Source organism: Oncorhynchus tshawytscha, linkage group LG08, assembly GCF_018296145.1.
Source record: "Oncorhynchus tshawytscha isolate Ot180627B linkage group LG08, Otsh_v2.0, whole genome shotgun sequence".
NCBI classification, from domain to species: domain Eukaryota; kingdom Metazoa; phylum Chordata; class Actinopteri; order Salmoniformes; family Salmonidae; genus Oncorhynchus; species Oncorhynchus tshawytscha.
The window spans coordinates 19,086,714-19,099,896 of record NC_056436.1 but is presented as its reverse complement, the minus strand read 5'-3'; the positions used below and the strand labels follow the sequence as shown (position 1 = coordinate 19,099,896).

The 13,183-nt window shown below is 44.2% G+C and overlaps 1 protein-coding gene across 5 annotated transcripts in view; it reads right to left on the bottom strand.

Moving 5' to 3' along the window:
* Nucleotides 1-995: 995 nt before the first annotated feature.
* Nucleotides 996-13,183, bottom strand: part of LOC112256835 (E3 ubiquitin-protein ligase HECTD1) — a 40,267-nt gene continuing 28,079 nt past the window's right edge. The window contains exons 25-41 of one of the 5 annotated variants that reach the window (XM_024430371.2): nucleotides 10,400-11,224; nucleotides 9,385-9,606; nucleotides 8,967-9,145; nucleotides 8,525-8,681; nucleotides 8,144-8,366; nucleotides 7,952-8,006; nucleotides 7,083-7,265; nucleotides 6,483-6,699; nucleotides 6,116-6,320; nucleotides 5,718-5,919; nucleotides 5,253-5,390; nucleotides 4,468-5,099; nucleotides 4,141-4,219; nucleotides 3,954-4,047; nucleotides 3,688-3,838; nucleotides 3,234-3,378; nucleotides 996-2,035 (exon numbers count right to left, since the gene is read on the bottom strand). In XM_024430371.2, the coding sequence (XP_024286139.1) occupies nucleotides 1,898-2,035; nucleotides 3,234-3,378; nucleotides 3,688-3,838; nucleotides 3,954-4,047; nucleotides 4,141-4,219; nucleotides 4,468-5,099; nucleotides 5,253-5,390; nucleotides 5,718-5,919; nucleotides 6,116-6,320; nucleotides 6,483-6,699; nucleotides 7,083-7,265; nucleotides 7,952-8,006; nucleotides 8,144-8,366; nucleotides 8,525-8,681; nucleotides 8,967-9,145; nucleotides 9,385-9,606; nucleotides 10,400-11,224 (3,845 nt within the window). In that variant the 3' untranslated portion in view covers nucleotides 996-1,897. The remainder of the gene's footprint in view (nucleotides 2,036-3,233; nucleotides 3,379-3,687; nucleotides 3,839-3,953; nucleotides 4,048-4,140; nucleotides 4,220-4,467; nucleotides 5,100-5,252; nucleotides 5,391-5,717; nucleotides 5,920-6,115; nucleotides 6,321-6,482; nucleotides 6,700-7,082; nucleotides 7,266-7,951; nucleotides 8,007-8,143; nucleotides 8,367-8,524; nucleotides 8,682-8,966; nucleotides 9,146-9,384; nucleotides 9,607-10,399; nucleotides 11,225-13,183) is intronic. The other 4 variants (XM_024430372.2, XM_024430373.2, XM_024430375.2 and 1 more) reach the window with 4 other exon arrangements.

Genomic DNA, 13,183 nt, shown 5'->3' with positions numbered 1-13,183 from the left:
TGTTCACTACTTCAGCACATTCTGTCTGTATGCTAGATTTACTGCATGTCAACTATCCAACCACCTATGCATAGCTCAGCATCTCAAAGGTCAGCTTTTTCTGGGACAAAAACACATTACTCTAAACTGAGCATTCCCCATTAGAGAAGCCAATACTATATATTTAAGTTGTTTTCCATTGGCAGATGTATCATTGGTTTGCTTAATGCATCTCTATTTTGCCTTTTGTATTGATGTGAATATTCTTGTAATTACAGGGCTCATCTGCAAAAGAGTCCTTGGTCTCAGCATGATTCCCTGTTAAAATAAAGGTTAAATAACTACAATAAAAATAACCATGTAACTGCTTTGTTTTTCTCTCCTAACAGAGTGAATTGGATGTATCCTTTACAAATGATACATTTTGTTATTAACCAGTTTGAGGAAATGAAGACAACAGTCATTGTCTGAGTCTTTTTCTCAGTGGGCAGTCAGACTTGCCGGGGTCAGACCAGTCATAAGAAGTGGAATGCAACTACAGTCGGTTGGATTTTTAAAAGTTGTTCAACCTGGCGAGACATGTTAATGCAGAGGTTAAATTCCATGACTGAATCTTAAGTCAATTCATCCTTTTACAGAAAGACAATCATTTTGTACATGTATTAAACTGTGAGTTTGACATTTTCAATGTTTAATTGTTTTTCAAAGAATCCATGACTGAAATAATGTCACAGTAAACTTTGACCCCTCTAAGAGTAGCCAGGGTTAACAATAACATTTTTCTTACTTTCTTCCCCTTTGAAAAAGGGGACACATTAAATCATTTGGATGGCATGGACTTCATACTTGAATTTATCAACAACCCATTGTTATTAATATAGAATAGGGAGGTTTTAGACAGCTGTAGTAATAGATTGACTAAGGTATCACATAAACCCTGTCTTGAATTTGGTTCTTGAATGTGCCTAGAATATGTAATTCAGGTCTTTTATTAAGTAAATAAACAAGACGTTTCATACTTTGCAAACATTTTAATTTTTTGGAGCATACACATTTGAAAATATCTGTTTACTTCAAATTGCAACTGGAGTTAAATAAATGTTTATAATATACAAAGAAAATACAAGGGAAAGCATAGCTTGCTTTTTTCTTTTTAAATGTGCCTTGCACACAGAACCAGTGTTTTTGTCTCTATAGCTTTATTGTAAAATTACACAAGAAATGCACTCAGGGACTTTGATCCTTATAGCAGGATAACAAACAATCAAAACATACATAACGAAAGAAAAATGAAGAGCAAAAATAATAGGCATGTGCATCATGATTGTATGCCTTAAGATTAAGTAAAAGGAGGGAAAAATGTAATCCTAATATTCAAACAATGCAGGCACTAGTAAAACTTAACCTGGTAAGGAAATGCCCAAACACACTACAGTTAGCGCTACAGAAGCAGATGCCCTTCTTCCCTCAGGTCACGCAGGGAAAGGAAGGGGGTTGACAGCCGGGTGGTGGAGAGATGGTGGCAATCTAAAAACCCTAAAATCTACAGAGAATGTACAGATGCTCACAGCCAGAGTATGAGAGAGAGTAAACACTGTAGACCATGAGGAAACTGTCTTCTAGTCGCTCAAGTCCTTCAAGCAGCAGTGTGCCCTGGGGAGGGAGGGAGCTGTAGTGGGTGGAGCGGAGGAAGGTGGGGGTGCCCCGGACCTTATCTGTATCAGTAGCTAGTTGAGCCAACATGGGACTGTTTTCCTAGAGTTCACAGGGGGAAAGGACGGAACAGGGGACATTTAAGGGAGGGTGGTTGGTGGGGTTGGGAGGAGGGGGGAGAGAGATCTATTTTTCTGTAACAAAACACAATAGGCTTCACCAGCAGGGGGGGTTTGTCAGTCAGAATGGGACAGACAGGGCATGCTCAGTTGAGGTGGAAGCCCTTCTCCATGGTGGCAGCTAGGAGACGCTCTCTCATGATGTCTTCAGAGGAATACTCTGGCAGCTTCAGATAGTGTACACAAGTGTTAACAGAGGGATAGCTGGAGTCTGCCGCGTCCACCTATGGAAACGAACAATTAGTTTAATTGCATTGCAGTCACCTTGCGGTAAACTATATACTGAACAAAATACGCAACAATTTCAAAGATTTTAGTTACAGTTCAAATAAGGAAATCAGTCAATTGAATAAATTCATTAGATCCTAATCTACAGATTTCACACGACTGGACCTCTTCATCTCATCACAGTATCTCTGTGCATTCAAATTGCCATTGATAAAATGCAATTGTGTTCGTTGTCCATAGCTTAAACCTGCCCACACCGCAACCATGGGGCAGTGTTCAACAACGTTGACATGAGCAAACATGAGCAAACCGCTCACCCACACGCCGCCATACACGTGGTTTCTGGTCATGAGGTAGGTTGGCCGTACAGCCAAATTCTCTAAAATTACGTTGGAGACGGCTTATGGTAAAGAAATTAACAGAAATCTCTGGCAACAGCTCTGGTGGACATTCCTGCAGTCAGCATGCCAATTGACACACCCTCAACTTTTTAGGGGCCTTTTATTGTCCCCAGCACAAGGTACACCTGTATAATGATCATGCTGTTTAATCAGCTTCTTGATATGCCAATACTGTCAGGTTAATGGATTATCTTGGCAAAGTAGAAATGCTCACTAATAGGGATGTAAACAAATGTGCAAATGTTTATTTCAGCTCATGAAACATGGGAACAACACTTTAGGGAAGGGAATGGGGGATACCTAGTCAGTTGTACAACTGAATGCCTTAAACTGAAATGTGTCTAACATTTAACCCAACCCCTCTGAATCAGAGAGTTGCAGGGGGCTGCCTTAATCGACATCCACGTCTTCGGCGCCCGGGAAAAGTGGGTTAACTGCCTTGCTCATGGGCAGAACGGCAGATTTTTACCCTGTCAGCTCAGGGATTCAATCCAGCAGCCTTTCGGTTACTGGCCCAACACTCTGACCACTAGTTTGAACCCTGTCTATAATCCCAGAGGTATGGAGTGGCAGATATTAGTGATGGAGGGGTAGTGTCATTCTTGGATGATAGTACAATATTGTTTTAAAGATATATTAAATGTATTCTATTTAATATCAAACATTCCCCAAATTCCTACTGTCAGCATTTCTGAAACATGTCAACATCATTAGGATGGCTTACTGTACTGCAAGGTTGACATAGTTTCCTAAACTCAGTAGTGACTTGCATCATAAAGAGCCCTTTCCTTACCTTTCGAACGATGGTGAGGCGTGGGTGCAGGTTTGCCAGACCACCAGGGGGCAGAGTGGAGCATCCTGTGGTGAACTGGAGGAAGGCTTTCCTCTCGTCAGACGACATTCCACAAAGCACCCGCACAAAACGCAGGAACCCAGGACTGTGGAGAGGACAAGGGAACCAATGAAACTGTTAAAAGGACTCTCCAGAGAAATATTAAAACAACCAGCTGTTAGATAGCGCCAGTTTATGAACTGGTGCTTTAGTACACGCCTCATGTTCCTCCAGAAATAAAGGTCATTAAGTAAGTAAGTCATGTTCTGGTTATGTCAGTGACCTTGCCATTTGAGTCCCTTTTAAAACATGACTAACAGTCAATACAAGGAGATCTAACGACAAAGAAATGATTTCAAAGTTGGCCAAATGAAGTTCTATTCTACAAGCTGCAGTAGATGGAGGGTCATCATACCTGTCCCTAGTGTAGCCCAGCTTGGGCTCTGTGTAGTTCATGACATCCTCAGATGTCCAGGATGGAGACTGGTTTCCACACAGAATCATCTGCACCTCCTTGTGACTGAAGGAGCTCAGCTTCTCCATGGGGAACACTCGGTTAAAGCCCTCTGAGAAAGGAACCGTTCATTTCATTACTTCCAAAGTGTAGTGTAGGAAAATAAACTCATTTGTGATAACTAATGCTAAAGAGATACAATCTGCGAGTCATATTAATAGGCATACCTCTGAATGCCTCCATTTGTTTCTGGATGCCAGTGTGCATGCAGAAGTCAAACATGAGCTCCACGTACTCCTCAGCATTATCCATGGTCACCATCTGGATGGATAAACAGAGGGAAACAGGACAGTTTCAGACAACTCATCTAACTAATACAACTCAGGTCAGAGCCAACAGTGGTGCTCTACCTACCTCGTCATCCGCATTGGGCTTCAGATCCACTGCTGAGAACCCATGCACTTTGGATGAGGGGCAAAACTGGAAATTCAATCTGAGAGAAAAGGGACTCAAAATTAACCATGTTGAATGATGACATAATTTTACAGCTGTCAAGATCAAATGCTATATCAGCATCATGGGAAACTGACAAAAGAAAAGTGAACAAATTCAAAAGCGATTAATCATTGCCTACAAAACAATGTAATTAGCAAAAATGTCATTCCAGTTCAGGATATTATCCACTGAATGCCTGACTAATTTAAGAAGCGCAGTAAGAGTGGTGGTAGTAGCTGTGCTCACCCCAGGTCCTCTACACTAAGTGGGGGTCCGGAGCCCAAGGGGTTCTTCAGCATGAGGTCCTGCAGCCTAGTGTTCTTTTCATCCTCAGACTGACTGTTGTTCCCCAAGATCAGCCTCCTCTTCACCGCCAGCTCCTTCATCTCTTTCAGGAACTTGGCCCGGTGGGAGTTGACCCGCTCAAAGTCCTCCCAGGTCAGGATGCCGTGGTACCAGGCCGGGGGCTTGGGTTTAGGGGGGTCCAGGATGAATTCGGACTTGGAGTCCTCGTCAAAGCTGCCGACAGAATAGGTGTCCAGGCTCTCCTCGGTAGACGCCTCCGACTGGATCTCTGAGAAGTGGTGGTGCTGCTCGGTGGGATCGAGGAGGAGAGGGCCCCCACGGGAGGCGTACAGCAGCTTGGACATGTTGCTCTTGATGTCACCCATACAGAGCAACTTGAAGAAGGGTCGTGAGATGGGAAGGTCCACCAGGCGGTTGTCCTGAATGCACTTGGCCAGGAAGACCCCCAAGAAGAGGAAGAGTTTGCTGAGGCGCTCCAGCTCGTCACTGTCCTGGGGGAATGGGGCTGGGAACAGGCCGCAGGAGCGCTGGACATAGTAGCCTGGAGGTTTCAGACCCCCACCCAGATCCACCTGATAGTACACAACACACAGTCAATAAGAAGCAGGACATTTTCATTGCCATGACCTTAACCCCAAAATATTAATGAAAGGTGACACTGACATGGTTCAAATATTACCGTTTAGATCTACATTTTAATAATGTGACAGTGAAGCAGCACTTACCTGGCGAGACTCATCGTCTGGGAAGTCATCATCACAGAGCCATATACCCAGGGATGCCCTCTGGAACTCAGCTGCCACCAGAGCATAGAACTCCAGTGTGGGACCCAGGCCTGTACCCTCCTCCCCCTGGAATTCAACCTGGGGAGAGAGAGACTGGTCATTCGCTACGACCTCTCATAACAAGTCACTATGACTTCTCATAACCAGTCAATATGACCTCTTGTAGCCATGCCATTCAAAGAAATAGGGGAAGACATTACCAAGTTGGAAAAAACAGGTGTACAGTAAGATTACAAAATGTATGCCTATGAATTGGATGAATGAGTACATATTTCACACCATTTAGCATGACACGGACCACTTATTCATGGGTACCAATAATCCCTTCACACAGACTCTCCAATGAGCATGCATGTTAGTCCAGGAGTACAATTAATCTGGTATAAATCAGGCGTGGTGTTTTACTTCCAAAACAGATTTCCTGTCAGCGTGGATCTGCATGACGCTCTCAGCCCACTCCATCATCTGGTCTCCGCGGGGGACCTTGACTCTCTCATGTTTGAGCCGGCCCACCCTGAACTCCCCAGGGTCGTCTCGCCGCACCGTGGTGGAGGGCCGCGAGCGCTCCATGGTCGCCTCCCGCCGGTTCTGCAGCCAAACTACCGCCCTGAGGTACACCGACAATACAGTAAGAAGTCAATGAAATTAACAGCAATAATTGGCCCTGTAATATGCGAGAGCTGTATTAGTTTGTTATTCAATGCTATATAAACAAAGACATGAAATGGGTGTGGATGTGAGAAGACGTTGCACCAGTTTCAGGAGTACACACCCCTTTTGTTTAAACGTCAAGCAGCACTAACCTGGAGGCTCCAAACGCAGTGCAGGTGAAGTAGAGCTGCCGGGTCTCGAACGGGATGAGGAAAGGACACTTGCTGGTAAGCTGCTCACACCATTCTGGGAGGGCCCCGCTGGCCAGGGCCAGAGGCTCCTCAATCTGCTGGAGAATCTTCGTTGTGACTTTCTTGCTGGTGAATTCCTCGGGCGATGCATTGAATTGGAGGTCCTCTACATATGGTAAAAAACAGTTGATCAACAACGTGTGTTATTAAGAACACCAACAAGTAACATTTTCACTGCAAGAGGATAATAAAATAAGGTAGCATATTATCTTCAGGTGATATGTGATGGGGAGGGGGGTCTGAGGTGGTATTAGGTGTGTATCTGTACCTTCCTGGAAGGTGCGTGTGTGGCCCTGGGGGTCTCCTCCGATGATGAAGAGGATGCGGAGCAGCTGGAGCACATCCTCCACACCGCAGGCGCTCTGGCTGGAGCCAGCCTTGGCCTGGGCCTGCTCACTAGCCACACTCAGGATGTCACACGTCTGCATGGCACCCAGAGACCCAGGGCTCAGGCCCCCCGACCTGCACCCATGCTCACAAAAGTCCTGCAAGCAATCATATGGACCGTGGTTTAAACCTGATGTTTCCTCAGCTACCTGACTCTACAAACTCTCTGATTAACAGCGAAGACAGTAGCATAAAACTGGACATGGCTATTTTGCTGCACATACATCCAGTTACTGCATTCTCACAATCATTATGTTCATACAGCAAAATAATGAAAGGGAACAGATTCACTATGTAAATCATGGTAATGCATAATTTACAGAACAGCCACAAGCCATTTGGATAAAGTTAAGAGCAAAAACTGTCTAACAAGTGGCTAGACAAATGACAGTCAAGCAAGAAGGAAAACAATATATCAAAACAGAGAAGGGAAAATAAATAGATACAGACAGATAAGCAACATCTTGATGCCGGTCTATACCTTGTATGCAGCTATGAGCTGAGAACAATTTCTGTTTTTCCTAATACTTTTATTAGTGCCGGTTAATTTCCAGTGGCGCAGGAAAGAGGAGTCTGCATTCTTCTGCATGTAGGTTATCAAGTCATTCTTTGGTAATTCATCAGTGCCAAGGTATTGCTCCACATGCTCTACAGACCAGCAACCCTACAACAGGAAGAACCAAATGTTGGTCTTTCCTGATTGTAAAGTCTCAAGGAAAATAGACATGCATTACAGTAGATTGGTTTAACCACTAAAAAGAGACCCGTGCAGTTACTCTAGTTACATTATAACTAATAGGGTTTTAAGTCACAGTATCCTTGCTGCTTTAAAGGTTAGTGAGATAGGTCTGTCTTAGTCTCAAAAACCTGACCCTAGGCAACAATGACTAGGGTCTGGTATCAATAACAGACTTTTTTGGCAACTTTGATAAGAGAAAAAAAAAATGTCCTTGTTCCGGAGTGGGATAGACAACTCTCCCAACAAATCACAATGCAGACATTCCAGAATGTTGCAATTCAAAACCAAAGTTCAGGCAAAATCTTTGCAGTGGTTTATTGAAGATAGCCACTTGCGAAAAGCACTCACTAAAAATAACCTCAGTGATCTCAATCTTGCCAGCTACTGTTTAGTATTTTATTCAAGCGGATAAGGTAGTGATGTGGGCAGGGACGCATTTCCTCTACACCATAAAGAGTCACTGTTGCCTAGGTCAGGTTTTCGAGACTAGGTCTGTTTAATTATCCAGGAGGAGCATTTCGCTACACATTGAAAACAGCCACAAAAAAATTCACAGCAAAGATTTTAAAAATGGGCAGGAGACGGGGGGAGGTGTGAAACTGGTTAATTACCATTTTTCTGCTTTCCTTCTCTTTGTCCGAATCCTTCAATTCTCTGTACATTATCCTGCAAAACAAAGTAAAAATGGAGATCTGGCATTAATTAGAGCTACTTTCAGTTTAGGTTTCATCATATCGTCAAGTTAGTATCCTGAGGAAAAACTAAACACCCAAACAAACTAGCATCCTGCCTGGCAGACTTACGTGTATGTGGGTTCCCAGATCCGGCGTAGTTTATCTGATTTGATGCTCCCGTTGCAGGAGACCTGTAGAAGCTTCTGGACATAGTAAAAGATAGTACCCTTGTAGTTGGAGAGGGGTAGTTCAACTTCTCGGGTGGTTCCAAGCCCTGCCACTTTGAGGATGAGAGCGAGGTGGGGGGAGGGGGCACACTCAACCTCTTCCTGGACTTCAGAGCGAGGTGTACCTGTAAGGACAAGGAAAAACATGAGGAAAGAGCTCACCACTATGCCCTAGGGTGCAATTGAAGTAGGTGTGAAAGACTTGCCATTTGTCTAGTAATCATGTACAATCCAAGTCCATCCACAGATGGATATTGAACTGAACGGTGTCGTGTTTGTGTACCTGGGGGAGGGATCTCCAGGTCAGTGGTCTGCTGGACATTAGTCCGGCCTGGCCTGGGGTCAAACGCCGGGACTAAAGCAGAGAACTGCCTTTTGAGGACAAAGTCATCGTCCCAGGTTCTACGCCGACCCCCTTTGGTTTCATACTCTTCCTCTTCCTGATAAAACAGGACATGAACAGCCCTTAGTTCTCTGGGAGTGTCAGGCAAGGTATTACACACACACACAACACAAACAACATGCAACACAGATCGACATTTACAGGAGAAACAAAACTTTCATAAAAACAAGGTCACATACATTTAGTCACACACTTCACATTCAAAATTGACAAGAACTTAAACTGAAATAGGGAGGTTTTCAGGCAATCCTTTTTTTACGAGGGTGCAAGCATGCAATCGACAAGTACACTTTATATGAATAGAAACTGCAACAGATTTTACCCTATTAAAATGAATGTGGAAACCAAGGTTTACCCTGGACCGTACCAAAACTTCCTCATACTCTTGGTCTTCCTGATTGTCATCCTCGTTCTCATCATCATCATCATCAGGCTCAGGCAGATCCTCCTCATCATCTAACTCAGCCAATAGCGTGTTAGCACGACAGCTGTCCAGGAAGTCTGCAGGGAGAGGTGGTGAGATCTCACTAGAAACAACTTTGAGCATAATGCACTTCATACATAGTCAGAAAACGCTAGCCAAATATACGAGGACACTGATGAGTCAAGAAGTGTGAAACGACAAGATGGAAGTTAGGCAGTAGAAACACGTATGTGTTAAATGAAGAAGCAGAGGAGTAGTGGAGGAGGATAGGAGAGATGTATAATATAGGAATAATAGTAAGTCTAGTATAGCCTACCATAAAGGGAAAACTCAGCATCCTGACCAGTGTCACTCTCACTAGACGTAGAGGTCAGGCTGGTCGTCAGAGTGTTACTGAGCAACTGGCCAACCGACAAACCTGTGGTTGCCGTGGCTACATTATTGCTGCTGGTTACTATGGATGTGGACATTGTAACAGTTGAGGTGGTACCAGTGGTGGTGAGGTTAGGAAAGCTCTGTGCACCCATGAGAGGAGAAGCTGCAAACAAAAACCCAAAATGCGATTAGTTCAAAACCAGAAAAAGAAGCAGGTATTATTTTGGTTCCAGTTCAAACTGAATGCTGGTTGTTCTTCTACCACTACACATGCTTGTCACATTCAAGCCTCAGTCTGCACCTTCTGACCACTGGAAGTCATGTTTTGAGTTTAAAAAAACTGTGCATCTTACTTTTAAAAGGTTAACATTAGAAAATAATGCACTGATTACCGCTCGCTTTACACAAGGATGAGGCAAAAATGTAATTAGAAAATGTCAGTAATAGTCTGTCAGCAATGAAATAATATGATTTATTGGTGAGGCATTTGATTCCCCTTGGTTTAATGAAATAGCCTAATATTAGAGCAAAGAAAACCAGAAAAAAACTGCAGCACAAAAACAAGAACACCATTCAGATGTGTAGTCAGTATTTCTTCTTCTTGGCTAGATGAGTGTCTGTCCTGTTTCTTCCCTTTGTGTGGTGATCAAGAGTCGGATTAGCAATCATATCAACATTGAACACAATCTACCATTTTACATTGCCAGGACAAATTTTGTTGACTACTACTCCAGGTTAATGTAAACATTTGATAACTTATTACTGTACAAGCTGAAGCTAAACTCTATAAAGCTAAACTCTAAACCAAAGCTACAAGGCTCCTTCTACAAGTCATGCCAATAATGTCAAGTGAGCTGGCAGGACAGTGGTCCCTTTATGTGCATTGAAGGCTGAGGACTGAAGGCTGAGGGCTGCATGTATCCCTGGCCTGCAGACAGTAGAGGCTGAATACTCACTGGCAGCGCTCATGACGTTTCGTCCCAGTGTGTTGGTGTTGTTGTCGCTGCTGCTGCGGCTCAGGTTCATGTTGTTGGTGGCATTGGTGCGGGACATGTTAGGAGCTCGCCGCACAAATGACTCCATGAGGCTGGCCTCTCGTGATGACAGGTTAGGCACGCTGGCGCTGGAGCTCATGGGAGCGCCGGCCGCCAGCAGAGAGCTGACGGACAGACGGGCACTGGCCACGGAACATAGAGGCCTCTGGGAAGCAGCCTCCTTACTGGAGGACTCAGACACGGAGCTGACGTCAGGCGAGCTGACGCTGACTAGTCCCATGGAGATGGCCGTGGCATCTGCCGCCGCTTGCCTGTCCGCGCCCGCTTTCCGCTCGCCTCCCTCCTCCGCGGTTATCGTGCTGGTGCTGGAGGCGGATCCGGCCTCGGACAGCACCACAATGGGTTCTTGGCCCTCTGCCCCAGGGATGCCACCACCAGTCCCTAGTAACCCCCCCTGCTCCAGCAGGCTATCGGCCCGACGCTCTACCTTGGTGGAGCTGAGACTGATATCACTGCTGCTGGCCACGCTACACACCGAGCTGCTACTGCCCTTCCGGCTGGAGGAGCTGGCCCCTGCAGCCGAGGAGGAGCCGCCCTTGTCCGGACAGTTATTTTTCACCAGGCTGCTCCAGGACTGCGCTGTGCCTGAAACAGTGGATGAGACAGGTTTGGGTGACGGCGCAGACTCAGGGTCGTACCCTGGCGCAAGCTTGAGGTCAAATTTTCCTTCAGCACCCATACGATAAGAGTTTGAGCCACCAGCATCCCAGGTGACATCAATCCAGCCTGGAAAAGGATATGAATGTAGTGAGACCCAGCAGAGAGCAAGTCAAGACAGCAGTTCTGCTCAACACTGGACCAGATAACCATGATTGTGACGTTGTCTACAGGTGGGCTGAATACAGATTCAGACTAGATCCATTACTCACCATCAGTATACCATTCTATGCAGCTATACTGAAGCTGATAGCATTGTGCTGAATAGTAAAACCAATTGTAAGTCAAATTGAGATACTGGATGTCCTGATGAAACTGTATGGTCTAGTACTCTGGTCCAGGTGAAGCAGTCAGATAGAAATCATGAGTTACAGAAAATGACAAAGCAAGGTAGAATTTAGCAAATGCAAAGCTGAAAGCCACTTGAGAAAAAGGAACTGAATAATATCGTTGTCAATATAAATATAAAAAAATTGCAATGGAGCCCATTCAGAGCTTGCAAATTGTAACATCAACATGCACTCAGCTGACTGATGGAGACAATTAGTCAAAAAGTATTTAAAAATACACTGGAAACATAGCTGCCCAGAGATTTAACAGATAGCGACGGAGGAAATGATTGTACAAGTATGAAAAGGTTACCTGATAAGTTGGGGGAGAGGGGGGAGGGTTGCACTTCAAAATATCAAACTAATAACAAAAAGGGTATAATGGTAGTGACAGTTTGCAAGTTTAGTCAAATACGTAAATGATATGGGAGCGGTTTTAAGACGTTTGGCATACAGAGAGACATGTAATACTTTACACGCCCCTTGTATTTAATAATAATAAAGAATAAAATGTTATAAATAAATAAAATAATGCGGTAGGAGAGCAATAGGAGGATGAGCATCACGTAATGCAGTCTAGTCACACAGCAGTAGCACTGACTCAGATCAACAACTACTACTATAGTGTAAGGTCAGAAGCAGTAGGTTAAGTAATAGCGCTATAGTGTAAGGTCAGAAGCAGTAGGTTAAGTAATAGGGCTATGGTGTAAGGTCAGAAGCAGTAGGTTAAGTAATAGGCCTATAGTGTAAGGTCAGAAGCAGTAGGTTAAGTAATAGGCCTATAGTGTAAGGTCAGAAGCAGTAGGTTAAGTAATAGGCCTATAGTGTGAGGTCTAGAGGTCGACCGATTAAAAATCGGCATGGCCGATTAATTAGGGCCGATTTGAAGTTCTCATAACAATCGGTAACCAGCATTTGCCGCCGATTATGGCCGATTACATTGCACTCCACGAGGAGACTGTGTGGCAGGCTGACCACCTGTTACGCGAGTGCAGCAAGGTGCCAAGGTAAGTTGCTAGCTAGCATTAAACTTATCTTATAAAAAACAATCGATCTTAACATAATCAATTACACATGGTTGATGATATTACTAGTGTATCTAGCTTGTCCTGCGTTGCATATAATCAATGCGGTGCCTGTTAGTTTATCATTGAATCACAGCCTACTTCGCCAAACGGGTGATGATTTAACAAGCGCATTCGTGAAAAAAGGACTGTCGTTGCACCAATGTGTACCTAACCATAAACATCAATGCCTTTCTTTAAAATCAATACACAAGTATATATTTTTAAACCTGCATATTTAGTTAATATTGCCTGCTAACATGCATTTCTTTTAAACTAGGGAAATTGTGTCACTTCTCTTGCGTTCTGTACAAGCAGAGTCAGGCTATATGCAGCAGTTTGGGCCACCTGGCTCGTTGTGAACTGTGTGAAGACCATTTCTTCTTAACAAACACCGTAATTCACCAGAATTTTACATGATTATGACGTAACAGCAATATTTAGACTTGGGGCTGCCGCCGTTCGCTAAAATACGGAACAGTTCCGTATTTCACTGAAAGAATAAACGTTTTGTTTTCGAAATGATAGTTTCCGGATTTGACCATATTAATGACCTAAGGCTCGTATTTCTGTGTGTTTATTATAATTAAGTCTATGATTTGATATTTGATAGAGCAGTCTGACTGAGCGGTGGT